Here is a 15,293-nt window from a genome sequence, read left to right on the forward strand (position 1 = left end):
GTAAAATGAAACATAATCATAAGTGGAAACATTTTTTTCTTTTAAATGACAACCTTGACTTAACAATGAAACAGGCTTCTTTCTAAACTTTGGTTTACTTCTTGCTCCAAGCAAGATTTAGAAGTTGCTTCACTTCAGCTTGTGTAGCAGAGGAGGAAGGGATAAATTCCACAGCTGAAGGTGGACAAAGGTAGCATTTCTTTGGCAGCAGAAAGTAATTTTTGTTTGGCAAAAAGGGATGCTTGCATTTGCACAGACATTCGGATTATTGGAAGCAGCCCTAGCAAAACTGAATGAATGGACAGCATGCAGGTGAAGTTTGAATGCATATCAAATGGCTCTGAAATGTGTAAAATGATTGTCCTCTGATAGGATGCAGTCCCATATTGCATGCATTTAGCTTTCTGTACGTGATGAGTCATATGGACCCAAATGAGAATACCCATGTGTGTAAAATTAAGATGTGAGTATTCACAATGATATCACCACAGCAGTTCAGATCAGTCTAAAGTTTTAAACTTCAGCTTTTTTTTTTTTTTTTTTCCCTAGGCTATATCAGTAAGATTTCAAAGTGCTGGCAAGGCTGGAGGGAAAATATTTAATTCTTAAGCAAATAAGATTTTAGTACCATCAGTTCCTGACAGAAATCCCTAATTAGTATATCTTTTATTTATTTAGTATATCTTTTATTTATAATGATATAGTGTATCATTGACTTATAAAGACAGATAGTATATCTCAAATGTGCATGAGTAGCAACAGAAAGTTTTAAATATTTAATATGTAAAAATTACTGCATTATTTTTATTCCAAACTGATGTCATTTTAAAACCTTATGCAGGCCCATTTGGGAATTCCAGTCTAGGGCATTTTGAAATATCTGAGGAAAACATTTCTAAGTGGAAATTCCTGAAGAAAAAAAAAATGCATTATATATCTCAGGGCCAATACAGCATCTAGAGATTGTGGAAGATGATAATAAATCCAATAAATAAATAAACAAAAAGGACATCTGGAATATCCATTCAGTTCAAGTGATGCTAGGAGCACTCAGCACCTCTGAAAATTAGCTTGCTTATCAGCTTATCAGGTGCCTAAATTAGGATGGATTGGTGCTTTGAAAAGCATGAGCTTAACAAGTCAGTTTTGCAAATGTACAGCACTGTTTCCTGTAATATTTCCATCACATGCAGCCTTGCACACACCACAGCCAGGGAAGGAAATGGGATGTCTGGAACAACTGCAGGTGATGCCTCTGGCCTTGACCTTGACACACACAGCAGATTGGGGCTTGCAGGGCTGGAGTCCTGTCTTTTCCAGAGCCTTGTTAAGCTCATCAGTGTACAACAGCCTGCCATGCATTTTCTTTTCAAGATTGGAAGCCAAACTGCTGTTATTTACAAGGAACCATTTCTCTGTATGGGAAGCTTTCCTTCCAAAAAGGTTTCAAACACAGGAACCATTCCCACTCTGCTCTCCCAGTGCTTTCGCATGGATTACAGTGGAACAGTTGGGATCCTCTTTCTCTTTGTTAAAACAACGACTAAAGAGGGTTTTACTACATCCATCAGTGAATGTTGCAATCCAGGCACATGCTATAGCAACTTGCAATCACTTTGAAAGCAGAATTTCCCTGTGATTTCAGTGGGGACTTCTCCTTCAAAACACATGATGTGGTGTGGTCTTTGGCATTTATACCCTCCCCACTTCAGGCAGGAGGAAAAACAAATCAGGAAAATTAAAACAAATTTAGATTAGTGTAATCTCAGAGTTATGAATGTATACGCTCAGACTTCAGGAAATTATTTTTTTTCAGCCTTACATCAACTCAGCTGTTTTGCATATGTTGGCCTTGGTTAATTCTGTTCTGTTTGGAGTGTAAATGTTAGTATGTTTTTAATATTTGTTTCATATCTCTGAGATTTACAATTGATATGTATACTTTAATACTTTTGATAACATATAACATTTGTCTTCTAAATCTCTGGGACATTGGCCATCAACCCATTCTTGTGTTGGTGAAGCTAAGTTTATGTATGTGTATATATATGCATGTGTATGCTTGGGTCTTACTTTTTATGTACATGTAAATGTGTATGCATATACATGGGTCTTATTTTGGAGGACTAAACCAGGGGAGGTTCAGGTTGGCAATGAGGAGACATTTCTGCTCAGAAAGAGCAGTCAGGCACTGGGACGGGTTGCCCAGGGAGGTGGTGGAGTCACCGTCCCTGGGGGTGTTCAGGGAAAGGCTGGACCTGGTGCCTGGGGACATGGTTTAGTGGGTGACATTAGTGGTAGGGGATGGTTGGACCAGATGACCTTGGAGGGCTTTTCCAACCCTAATGTTTCCGTGGTTCTATAACTAGGGTCTTTGGGGCTATCTGTAGATACAGGGCACATTTAACAGGACGTTACACAGCAGGGAGGATGACTGCTAAGAAGAGGCTTTGGATCAGCCTCCACAACCTGTCAGGACAGCCCGTTCCAGCGTTTGACCACCCTGATGCTACACGAAATGCATTTTATTATGCTTCAACAGAATTTCTCGTGTTTTGGTCCGCGCCTGTCACCACAAGTCCTGTCAGCGGGCACCGCTGAGAGGAGCCGGACACCGTCTCCCTCGCTCCCCCCATAACATGAGGCGTTTATTTAGCCGGATAAGATGCTGGCAGAGACAGCCACCCCACAACACGACAGCCCGGGGCTGAGGGACAGCCCTCAGAGGGCGAGGGGGCAGCTGCAGATGCTGTGGACCGCCAGAGCCATGGCACACACCCCCCTCCTCCCCCACGCCCTCCTCCCGCTCCTCCCGCCCTCAGCGGCGCGTACCATCCCCTCACCCTTCAGGGGGTGAGCGCGGAGGGGGGGAAGCAGCGAGGCGGGACACCCTCCGCTATGCGAGCTCCGTGCTACCACCCGCTCCCCCCTCTTACATCCCGCGCGGTGGTGCCGTCCCGCCGCCGGGCTCTGTGGCGGCCCTTCCCGCCTCTCCTCGCCGCCATGTTGCGGCGGCGGCGGCGGCTGTGGGGAGCTGCCGCCGGGGGTGGCGGAGGATGCAGGGCCCGGAGCTGCAGCGTCCCGCGGCCGCGCACCCTGCCCAGTGGGTGCTCGTGGCGCCAGGTAACCCCGCGGGGCTCCGAGGTGGGGCGGGCTCCGCCACCAGCGCCCCGCTGCCGGCGGCGGAGCCGGGCAGGAGGCGGCCGCCCGCCCGCCCTGTGAGGTGCTGCGGGGCGCGGCCGGCCCCGGTTTTGTCACACAGCCCCCGACACAAGGGCCCTCCCCGGGGACCCAGTCTTCCTCACCGCCTTTTATTTTAATTATTTTTGTATAAATTTGGCTCGCCCCAGCGCTGTGAGCCCTGCAGAGGGGAGCTGTGGAAGATTCGAGAGGTCCTGTCAGCGAGGCCCCCCGTTATTTACTTATTTATTGAGGGGATGGCTCGGTCCCTCAGCTCCCGCTTCAAAACCACCTGCATGGCAAACAGAAATCCTGCTCCACACCGAGATCTCCCCTGAAGGAGCAGAGCTCCACATGGCAGCCGGCGCACACGAGGCCACGGGCGCTGTGTAGGCTCTGCTTCTCTCACTTCACACAAAGATGCCTTTTCCCACCCTTCCCATTTATTTCTGGCTAGGATCAGCCCTTAAATTCGCAGGTCACAACAGGGTTTTGTGGTAAGGAGGATGAGGCAAACAGGATGCGCTCAAACTCCAAGGCACAGAGAGGAAGGAGGCGTTTCACAAGTGCCTTTTTATAGCCTGATCTCCCGAGGCAGTGAGGCTTCCACAACTGCTCGTGGGTCAGCCTGGTACTGTGCCTGTGTCTTGTCCTACCCACAATTACAAGCTTGTTTGTTAATTTCAGCCAAACCTGGTAAAAAGGAGGAGCTTTTTGGGGTATTTTTATAATTTTCACGAAAAAGCCTGTGACAATGTGATAAGCGCTGTAAGTGATACCGCCAACAGAAAGGTAGAGAATCAGCTTAGTTCACCAAGGCTTGAAAACGAGGCATGAGTTCAGTCTTGAGGCATTAAGAAACCAGGCTTCTCTGGTTACAAGAGCAGCCGAACCAAGTGTTATGGTTTCCCTGATTCCTCTCTTCCTCTGGTTTTATCTTTCCAGTTCCAGCCTTCGGTATCTGACATGCTTGATGCCTAAGAAAGGAATTTATAAGCGAGGAATTCCTTTCTCTGCAGACTAGGATTTAAAGCTGAATCTTGTATCAGATGACTGGCTATGCCAACAGATGTCCATACTGTGCAAATATTTACAAATATGCTTAACTTATGCATGAGTAGTCAGTTCTGTGCAGTAAGTTAAATTCTTCAGTAAGTGTTTGCAGGATTGGAGCCAGAGCTTGTAACTTTCATGAAGCCAGACAGTTTGTATTACCAATTATGCCAGCACAGCTCTGACAAAATTTATATAGTACTCCAGACCCGTAAGAAAGTTTATTAAGCCGTAGTAGAACCTCAGAGCACATGGTGACTTTTAGGAAAAGTGTGTGGCTGATAATTTCAGAACTCCCCAGCTGATGAAACTTGCATAATGTGTAAATAGGATCACCAAAATTAAATAGTTTTAACGATTTTAGTTTCCTTTTCCTGGTTTTTATGAAGGGAGATTCTTAAAGTCAGTGTCTGTTGTGCTTGTTAAAGTTCTACGTTTCTGAACTGCTCTGTCTGATGGATCTCAGAAAGACTTTGTTGGCCATTTAGCAGAAATTGTAATCAGAAGACCCGAATGCTCTTAGGAAAGAAGATGGACATAGTTGTCTGTATAACTAGAGATGTTTTTTCCTGTGATAGTGTTAATTTTTATCTATATGGCAATCTGTACCTTCACAAGACCTGCTTGGTCTTATTATGCTACATACGTGCATAAAAGCGACTCGGGTAAATAACTGGGATCTGGTATGGGTGGGAGTTTAGTACCATCTGTTAATGTCTGCTAACACCTTGTAGATGTAAATTGCAAGTTTATCTTCGTGTATCGTGTGAATAGTGGCAGGAAAGGGAAAGACATGTTTTAATACTACATAAGGAGCTCCAAAACTTTTCTTATACTAAAAGCACTTTCTAAGGCCCCATTTTCAAGTAATTCAGTTAGTTTGAGCTACTCACCAGAGCAATCTCCCTAAAACAGCTTGTAAGGTTAATAATGCATACCATCCTACACAACTAAATAGCATTTCCACTTGGATACGTCATTCATCTTGCATTGATTTTGACATCTTAAAAGTTCCTGTATGGCTGGAGATGATGACTAGCTCTGCAGAGAGGCTAGATATCAGTTTAAAAAGAATGAAGTCTGTCAGAAGGGTAGAATTTAAAGCTGAGAGAACTGAAACTTGCTTTCTTAACTCAGTATTTCTCAGTCAGTTTAACCCGAAACAAGGCAGGGATGTGGCTGGAGTTCTGGACAAGGATACATGTGTTGCTCTCATCTCTTCACTGTGCCATTCTGAAACTCTATCAGAAAAGTCTGAGCCTCTCGCAGAAGTCTCTGAGCACGGCTTTGTTACTTCTATGACACATAGAAACGCTTAGTTAAGTGTAAAAAGCTCATGCCAGAGGAAGGTGAGATTCTTTCTCATTTGGACTTCAGCAACTGGCAACATTGTGATATTTGCAACACAGCAGCTAAAAAACAGATGGATTTCATTTTCTGATTTGCCATAGAAAGTGAGCAGAGTTGTGTGCTTTGGGATTGAAGGCTCTAAAATTATTGCTAATTTCCCTGCTTCACAACAACATTTGTAGAATACATTATATTGTGTGGCTCTGTTGTTTGCAGGGTGTTTGAAATTGAGAAGATAGATTTCAGTTTTGGTTCTGATTTCTTTATTTTCATATTGATTTCAGCGTTCTCGAACCAGCTCACCAGGAATCTCCTCTGTCAGCTAGAACTGCCCTGTGTTGTTTTTTCAAGTCACGAGTGTAGCTAGAGGAGTAGTACAGCTGGAGTGGTTGTTTTACCACTGATGCGTGCTACAGCAGTCCCTTGAGTTGTCCTAGAGGGCCAGACTCCCTTGCTTTCTGTTACAAATCATTAACTGTATCGTTATATTTCCAGTACTGTAAAACTGTGACCATGGGTGTCCATTTCTTGCCTACAAGTGGTAGGACAGCTACAGCACACACAGCTTGTCAGGTATTTTGCCTAGATTATAGGGTAAAGGTGAGGAGGGCACAGAGCTGCCTGAGTTGAGGTACAGGATGTCTCCTGGTGTCCAGTCAGCCAGGCACCCTGTGCTTCACCTCCCTCAGTCTTTGTCTACCCTCGTTCCTTTCTACGGCAATGAAAGGGCTTTGTTCACATATTTCTTGAAGCTTGATGACAGCACTTTGCCCTCACCAGTCCATTGCCACACCACAATACTCAAGCCTGTTTGGCACGGGACAGTCTCACAGGGGAAATCTTGAGTAGGAAGAGGGCAGAGAGCCTCAGACAGCCCTATCCAGGCTGGCAGGTAAGCAACGTCAAGGCGAAGTACAAATCTGACCTTTTTAGACAAGGTAGCCTGCCCTTGTCCTGGTGAGAGCTCTGGTCATGGTGTTTCTGCTGATTTATTTTTTTTTTCCTGGGGCACAGGAGGATTTGATATGCCAAAACATCTTTTTGTTTTGTTTTCATAAGCACAGCTGTTCCCACGTGAGGGATTGAAGCACCAGGGGCAGGATGAAGGGGGAAGCTGTGGCAGTCAGGACAGAGGATGGGAACCATGCTGATCACTCCTAAAGGCTGGGAGCCACTGCTGGACATGGTGCAGCCTTAACATGAGCATGTAGAGGAAAGGTGTGAATTGTTGAGAGAGAGCAATGAACAAACAGCAGAAGAGTAGGCAGGGGGATTGGTCAGATGGAGTGAGGTGATGAGGACATAAAATTGGGTGAGGACAGAAGACCGGGGCATGCAGGTAGGAGTAGAGCTGTGCATGCTGGGCTCAGAATAGAGCCAACCCTTCAGGCAGTTTCTCCAGTTGCAGATTAACTATTCTGTGGATACACAGGCACCAGATTTGGCCTAGAGCAGGCTCCGCTCAGCACTAACACGGTTTATTGGTTCAAGTGCTGTGCCATGTTAACACATCTCTGCTGTTTCCAGAACCAGCTTTGCAGTGCAGCTGCTTTCAGACAGTGTCTGAACTAATAAGTCCTGATGGAACCGAGCTGGCTCTGCACAGACCCACATGGGTGTTTCTGTGCTGTGTTCCACGTTCCAGGGGATTTTATTAGCTTGGCTGGAAATCTGGATCTGAACTTGCTTTGTTCGGGGTAGTTGATGTCGACGGTTCAGAAGACCTCCAGAATCTGGAGCGCTGGAGGAATCGTGGTACAGGGGCACCACGGTGTTTGTAAGCCCTGAAGGACCCGCCTGGACTTCACTGGTGGCTGTCTGAGTTTGCAGATTGTGCTCTTCTGCATTTCTCATAGCAGTTGGACAATCTGTGATGTTTTATTGTGTGTGTATCCACACCCTCCACTTTTGAGAATGCAGAGCTTCCTATACAGCCTTCCCATTGTATTGTAGCTCCTGAGTAGGTCCACGGGAAAAGAAGTGGCTCCTGAGGATTAGAGCCCATCTGTCTCATAGCTAGAAGGTTGCTAATGCTGTACTTTTGTAGAAGAGATTCTGTGGTTACTGAATATTTATGTTGTGGTGGTTTTTTTTTTTCAAATCATATCACCTGAATCAGTGAGGTGCTTTTGTGATACACACATAGGATATTTCTGTTTGCTTCGCAGAGTCCGTGGAACTACCGTTGTCAGTGTTTTCTCTGAAAATCTTAAGGACTAGAAATGATTTTTTCGAGAAAGAAATAATATTGAGACCCCACCTAACTGTAGGTTTATAAGAGTAGAGATCTGGAAAACTTTCAGGTGCCGTTGTGAAATCACAGTGTGTGACAGATCCGATCTGGGATCTGTGTAACAAAGTAGCTTTCTTACATAATGGCCTCAGACTGGTCGGAGTGAAAGCGACCAACCTCTCCCGCTAGCTGCCTAGCAGGAGGGGTGTGAAGGGCAGTCTCTTTTCAGTACAGTTTCTCGGGGCTAGGTGTGATGTCGGAGCTGATGCTATTTATATCCTTCGCTGGTTTTAGCAAAGAGGTCAGGAATTGAAGACAGTTTTCTAAGTTTGGCGTTCCACTCAGCACCCAAGGTTAAGAGCACCGTATTTCATTTGTTCTGTATTAGTAAAAGAAGTAGGGGTTAGCTGCGAGCTGAAGATTAATTTCCAGCTCTATTTTTCTGAGCTAGACAAGTTTAGATGACTACATTTTTTCGGTCTGTTGTTTTCTTAAACAGCAAATTGATTAGCTTTTTTATTATTTTATGGGAACTGTTATTTTAATGGCACTGGAATGATAGCAAGAAGGGAGGGAAATTTAACAATCCTATTATTTTTAGGAATTACTTATTTAAAAATAAAAGGAGCAGTTTCACATGAGACTTGGCAAGCTTTTTGAACAAATCTCATATGCCAAAAGTCAGATGGAGGCAGAAATAAATGGACTGTGATGCCAAACCATAGGGCATCAGCGTGCATTAAATTAATCCTCCTTTCTTTCAAATGAGACTAAGGAACTTTTGTCTCCATGCAACAGAGGAAGCATTTGACTTGAAAATTTGGGGTCATATTGAGAGAAGATGTCATATCAAAAGAAGCTGTTGAATATATAATGCATTAAAGTAGTTTGCTTTAACATCTGAAATAGGCAGGGTGGTTTTTTTTTATTATTATTTTTTATTTTCCATTCTCTTACCTTGTGCTTAAAAACACTTCGAAACATGCTTTTATTTAGTGTTAAAGAAATAAATTCTGAGTATCTGCTGCAAAACAGACCGCTATGCTGGGCTGTTAGAAAGCTTATTTCAGAAGTTGTAGCGAATGCCAAAACTGAGCAGGACATTTGAACGTTAATACTTCCAGAACGATTCAGATAAAGAACTTGGAAATAATGTTCACAATTAAAAATGTGTGTTTTTAAGGAGCTGACTTGAAACATCAGAAAGATAATGTAAGTATACGTGCCCGTATTTATCTAACTTCTTAATAAAGTGAGCGTGGATACACTTACTGTAGAAGTCAGCACTCTGCGGGCATATTTTACTTAACCCCTCCCTAAACTGGCATTTGCATCTCCTGAACAAAGCCTTTTGCCTGCAGGTAATTTGCACTATTTTTTTGCATGTCATCTCTTAAAAGGCATACTGAGCTCAGCTGTGTATAAAGCAGATATAACTGGCAAGCTAAGGAGCCAGAAGGAAGCATAGCAAATAAAATAACTGAAAAGAGATGTTTTAATGTGTAACACCATCTCCTACTTCTGCTTTCTGCCATCTGGCTTGGAAGAGACCAACTTATGCCAACTTAGGCCTCTCTGCACATGGGAATAAGGCTGATTCAGCCAGTAACACAGCTGCACCAGTGTTGACCCTATAAATATTGGGAAGGGAAGTCTGAAGTTTTTATCCTTTCAAGTGATAACCTGTTCTCGAACTTCTCAAGATTGACTTTTCCTTCATTCAGCTCAGCCTCCTCTGGATGATCTGCCTAACATCGAGATCTCAGTAACAGCTGAGTTAGTATTCTTTGTTGCCAGTGAGTCTATAAGCATGTGTTTTTGGCTTAAGAAGTGATCTGTGCCAGCATTAGGTGACGTTAAAGGATGCTCTCAGGCAGAAGCCTTAATATTAAGCGCAGTTGCTTGGCTGTGTACTGGGACAGAAGACTACTCGAGCCATCTGCTAGTATTTCTGCATCAAGTTTTGTTCAAGATAGAAAACTTAGTGCCATTTTTGTATCTCAGTAATGTTTTGTTTTGTTTGGTTTTTTTTGACAAAAGTGTTGTCAGTATTTGCAGGTGAAGTAGGAGCCAAAAAGGGTTCAAGGGGTGTAGATTGCACCACATCAAACATTACTTGCTTATTTGCACATTATGTCAAATCATATATACTAATAATTACCAAACTGATTGCCATCCTAGCTTTTACAACAGGCATCACAGAAATCCCCTTGCTGAAGCCAGTACTATGTATGGTCGAGAGGATAAGGAAGTGAGGTAACATCAGGCTATTGTAACTGAGTAAAAACAAAGATAAGATTTCCAAAAATGAAGCAGGTTCAAGTGCCTCCTGTGTAGGCGTGTGGAGGGGAGGCTGTTTGCAGAGGTAATGGAGCTGTGCACCATTTAGTGCTCTCCAGGGAGCACTGTCAGCTGAGGAAGCAAAGATACCTTGTGCTCATCTGTTGCTTTCCCACCTCTGTAAATTGGATAAGATTGACTTTTCTAATTAGCCTAAGCTGACCAAAGAGCCCGTTATTTTGTACAGAGTAGGTGATTTTCTGTGGTGTCTGCTGCTGTTGCCACAAGTTCTGTCCCTCTCTTCTGATCGTGTAACCACGTGGTGGCCGGCAATATTTACTGATCTGGATGAAAATGAAGACTTTTTTGTGGCTTGTTTCTGCTCATCTCGGTCAGTGAACTGAGCTGGCTTGCCACACGGCCACAGAAATGCTGGTTTTAATGGAGAGAAGGCAGCAGAGGTCGGGATCTCAGGACTGCATTTTATAATGACCTGTGATCTTTGGTCCCATTCATGGGACTGCATCCTCAGTCTATGCATACCTGAATGGATCCATTATGCTAATACGTAATTATCTTTTAACTTATTAAAAAATAAACATTTGTTTGATATAAAGTCCTGGATTTATTAATTACTTTTCAATGGACTTTTTTTTTTTTCAGGGTGTGCTGCAGGACAGAGGATGCTTTGCTTATGTAGCATTGGCACAGACACTGAATTAAAACTGTTTCCTTCAGGGTTAACTGGTTCTAAAAAGAATGTAAAAATAAACAATTATCAGTTCTTACATATCTGCACCCCTAGACTGCATAGTTTAAAGGCTTCCATAAAATGTCCGTTAAATGAGCTCCATCATCATTGTGTCTCCATCTGATACACCTTTTCTGCATGACTAGAAGTTCAGAAGGGAATGGAAAAGGCTTGTGTAGGTGACGTATGGTTTAATATCTGTTTTTAAATGAAATCTTAACTTTATATTTCCAGCCTTTTAAATGATCCTGTTTTTTTGCAGGGTGGTGGTGGGGAAAGTTGTGCTCTCAGAGGGTTTTTTCCTCTTACGCAATTGACAGATATTTACAGCCTTTTGCTTGCTTGGCTGGCAGCTTTTTGCATGGGAATTCCATATAATTTGATAGTAGTCTGTTATATACCGTATTCTATAAGCAGTTTTTGAAAAAAGGTGAACAAACCTTGCATCATCTCTAACAGTTTAATAGATATTAGTGGGAGTTTTGTTCTTTTCCAGTTTATTCATGTTGCAGTACCGGCTAGCCCTTTATTTTTTTTAATGGCCACATTTGTTAACGCCACATATCTATCCATTGTGGAATAAATTAGTGCCGGAAATCCGTTGACAGCCGCTTCATTTTCACTTTGTTCTGTTTCTACAGTTTACGGAATTTGCCTGGTTGTATGTCTGACCTCCACGAAATCCGACAGGCTTCTCTCTTTTCGTGTAATTGAAGGCTTTGTAGTCTCTTCATCTCACCTTCAGGGTTCTGATGCTCCCTCTGGAGACCCCAGTACAGCTGCTGGACGTATCACCCACATTTTTAGGTGGGCTTTGTGTGACTTGGTTGATCGTGAATGAATGGTAGATTGTAAATAACTTAAGCAAAGTCTACCTACAGAACAGCGTGGTGCTGGAGTTGCATTGTCCGGCGTTGTGCTTAACTCAGAACTCCCTCCACTGGTGCAGCAGCGGCGCTGCCTCACCCCGGTTGCTGGAGGTGTCGGGAAGGTTGAGGGAGACAGCAGCGTGCTCCCAGGGATGGGGCAGGCTGCAGGGGGGTTCAGCTGCCTCCTGGAAGCACCTGGCACTTTAGAGAGTGGCTAGCTAATTCAGATGCCTCCCTGGGACAGGATTAATCAGGGCCCTCTGTATCTGTGTGTCTGCTTTTTGTATCCTTGCAGTGAACATTGTCCTTGGAGAGCAGCGTGCAGTACTGACACATCTGTCACTTCGCTGACCTGTGCTCCCCGTGCGTTACCTGCCACGTACAGCTGCAGTTGGTAGAGAACAGAACAGTCAGAAAAGTCTCTTCTCTCTCACTTGCTATTCCAGGAGAGGAACAGGTCTCTCAGAGCTGAGCTACAGAAGCTGTTGGAGTAAGCGTAGTGGCAACCACCTGATGTTTTGCATTAGGGTTTCCTGTAATGTCCCTTTTGTCTGCTTATTTTCTGTAAGATTACAGCTTATCTGGTTGTGAATCTTAAAATTCAAAAATCCCAAACGCCCGGTTTAACTCTTAGTTTTGCTAGAAAATCACTACAGAACTGCTTTTAAAGAAGTCTTTGTTTGCTTAGCTAGAAGAGATCCTTGCCCAAATACGAGGACTGATAAATGTAATGACATTAAAGAAATCCAGTTACCTTTCCTGGCTGAAGGCCAGAACACACACAAGAAAGCGTTGGGACACCTAACTTCAAAAATCCCTTGCTCAGCGTTTTCCTAGCCGTGAAATGTTTAAATTCAGATAAATAGGGCCTTCTTCGTCCGTAAGGCCACGTTACTATTGCATCCAGTTTTCCAAGCAGGCTTTCTCCCAATTGCCTCTTTTTATCTGCCAACTTGACATCTAGTAGAGCCAATCTGTAACAAAAATATACTTCAGCTGCCCCTGGAAATGGAGTGGGGTATTGAATACGTTTTGAAGAAATCCCAAGGTTTAAAACAAAATTAAAAAAAAAAAATCAAAACACTTTTGCCTTTGCCCACACCTTCCCTTCTTTTTGTGTGTGCACACGTGCGTCCCTTCTGGTGAGCTGCCTTCTGCAGCAGCTGTGGGGAGAATGGGGTGATTGCTCTGATCCCATGGGCTTGAGATGCTGGGACTGGAGCAGATAAAGGGGAATCCATCAGGACAGAGGGTGCTGGCACGGGGTGGCCCTCAGCAGTGGAAGATGCCAGGGTTGGGAGGCAGCGGGGTCGCTGCAGGCATCTCCCAGACTTTGTGGAGATGGGTGGCATGAGAAGGTTGGGAAAAGAGCAGATCTACCGGATAAAGCTGCGAACTTCATTAAAACCAGCTTCATTAGGAAGGGTTGTCTACTTAATTGTTCACGTTATACACAATGCAACTTCGGGCTCAGCTGGACGCCTTCCTGGTGTTCATAAATCTATGCATGAAGAAAGCGGAGCAAGTGAGCGCTAAAAGCTCCTTCACTTTTTTTTGTTTTGTTTTGTTTTGCTTTGCTTTTTGTTTCAAATTTTGAAACTCACATTTAGTGTGTATATTTTAACATGTTAATGCGAAACACATCAAAGTAAACACATGCAGTGTGTTTCTTTCACTGTCATTAATCACTGTAGTGTTTTAAAAAGTAACAAAAAATACACCAACGTTAAACTGTGGTCAAAAATCGAAATATACACAGCTTTAGAAATTTGAAGTTCTCCTTTGCCAGGACAAATGTAGCTTGACAACCGTGTGTGTTTATGTATCAGCATATGCAGTAAGTCTGGTTAGCAAATATGGACTTTTTTTTTCCATTAAAAATCCCTAACATATATTGAAACTTTTTCAAGCACTTTTTCAAGCCACCTGAAGACTCAAATAAATGCAAATTCGGGGGGAAGAAGAGAGCGGCAAATTCTTCAAACAGCTCTAGGAACCGTTATCTTCCAATACTCCACAAAACACACTTGTTTGGTTTTTAAGTCCTGCTTATGTCTTCATCTGGACAATTTCTGTTTGGAGGTGTAAATGTGAAAGATGAGGTTTACCTGGGTCTTTTTTTGGTACTGAGGTCCCTGTGAACAGCCTGTGAGACATCTACCTGTATTTTCCTGAAAGGCTGAGGACAGGCTTTCAGCCAGAGTGGACACCGATTTCTGAATGTGCTTGAGGTTCCTACCTCCGTGTTTTTTAAGGAAAAGGACTGTGCTGTCTCAGCAATCCTCCTGGATACTACCAAAACTCTCCGCTTCCCGCAGCAGCACCATAACCCAAGCATCAGCCTGGTCCCTGTCAGTCCGTTCTCTGGGGGCTGGATGCTGGTTGTGTATGTGAAATGCTTTAGCAATTTTGCTTGCTCTGATAAATGCCTTTATGAGAAGAATTGGGACAGAACTGGCAGTCTGCGAGCTAAGAAGGATGATGCTGTCATGTTGGTCTTCACTCAGATGTTGGAAGTCGTTTTCATACATATAACTTAGACTTTCCCAATGAAGAGAACTTGGATAGAATACACGTAACTGGGGATCCTTATAGATGTTTTTTTCAGACTCGAATCAGCATCATTATGGGAGCTGTTTCCCTTCTATTTTTCTTTTTTTTAAATTTCACAGAGAAATTGTACTTTTGTGGCTCTGCTTTTTGTCTGACTTTTTTGCTTAAAAACACAGAAAAGAGAACAACTGTCAGGAGCCTAAGCCAGAGGCGCTGTATTCTCTCAGCTTCTTTTTCCTGTGGGGAGAACGAAACGCACTCATTGTTTTTCAAGATTATATGTAACAGATAAACAAGGGCGCGTATTTTTCACATAAGTAACAGCCATTCAGACAATTCCTGCCCCATATTGCTGCATATTCTTAGTTCCTGAAAGAAGACCACTGTTTGTTCCTACAAATATTTTACCACATGCACTTTTAACTTTTTAATGTCCACACCATGCTTGGCCTAATTTGCCAAAGCATTCTCATTGTCATTGAGACTAATCGGGGCAACACATCAGTTCATCTCACTTAACTGAGATGTCAAACTTGGGAGCTCTGTTGCCTGAGGCTCTCTGGGGGGAAGTGGTTTTCAAAACCTAAATCATCCCCAGGTGTGTATCTTTCCTGTGGCAAATAGAGAGTGCCAGGAAGTCTGGAATCATAATTTAGGTGCCTTGATCGGGTAGGATGAATTTGGGCCGAGGCATATAGCTTTTTAGGCAGAAAATATGTGAGCTTTCAAAAAGTGTCAATCCAATTAATTCTGAGCGTCTTGGAGAAGCATGGCAGAACGTGAAATGCTTCTCAATTTACAAGTTTCTAACTTTTTCCTTTCTCCCCACAGAGGCTGCTACTGACCCCCCTAAGACACCTGACAGCGAACCTATGTTTACAAGACTGCGCAGTCCAAGCACAGGCAAGTTTTGGAATAGTGACATGAGGCTGTTAATGTTCTGGTTGATTCCCTCCACCACCAAATGATTCGCATTTTGCAAGCTGAAATAGTGATGATAATGTAAGTCTTATGTGCCAAAGAT

The 15,293-nt window shown here is 43.5% G+C and overlaps 1 protein-coding gene and 1 long non-coding RNA gene across 5 annotated transcripts in view; both read left to right on the forward strand.

Annotated features, from left to right (window-relative positions):
- Window positions 1-2,881: 2,881 nt before the first annotated feature.
- Window positions 2,882-15,293, forward strand: part of RNASEH2B (ribonuclease H2 subunit B) — a 43,698-nt gene continuing 31,286 nt past the window's right edge. For all 4 annotated transcript variants that reach the window (XM_027471241.3, XM_027471271.3, XM_027471257.3 and 1 more), the window contains exons 1-2: window positions 2,882-3,123; window positions 15,101-15,172. In XM_027471241.3, the coding sequence (XP_027327042.2) occupies window positions 3,057-3,123; window positions 15,101-15,172 (139 nt within the window). In that variant the 5' untranslated portion in view covers window positions 2,882-3,056. The remainder of the gene's footprint in view (window positions 3,124-15,100; window positions 15,173-15,293) is intronic.
- LOC140001322 (uncharacterized) lies at window positions 4,241-14,774 on the forward strand. Its single transcript, XR_011806443.1, has 3 exons — window positions 4,241-11,026; window positions 11,489-11,654; window positions 12,012-14,774. It is a non-coding gene; the product is annotated as an uncharacterized lncRNA (long non-coding RNA).

The sequence above is a fragment of the Anas platyrhynchos genome, chromosome 1, assembly GCF_047663525.1.
Source record: "Anas platyrhynchos isolate ZD024472 breed Pekin duck chromosome 1, IASCAAS_PekinDuck_T2T, whole genome shotgun sequence".
Classification (NCBI taxonomy): Eukaryota; Metazoa; Chordata; class Aves; order Anseriformes; family Anatidae; genus Anas; species Anas platyrhynchos.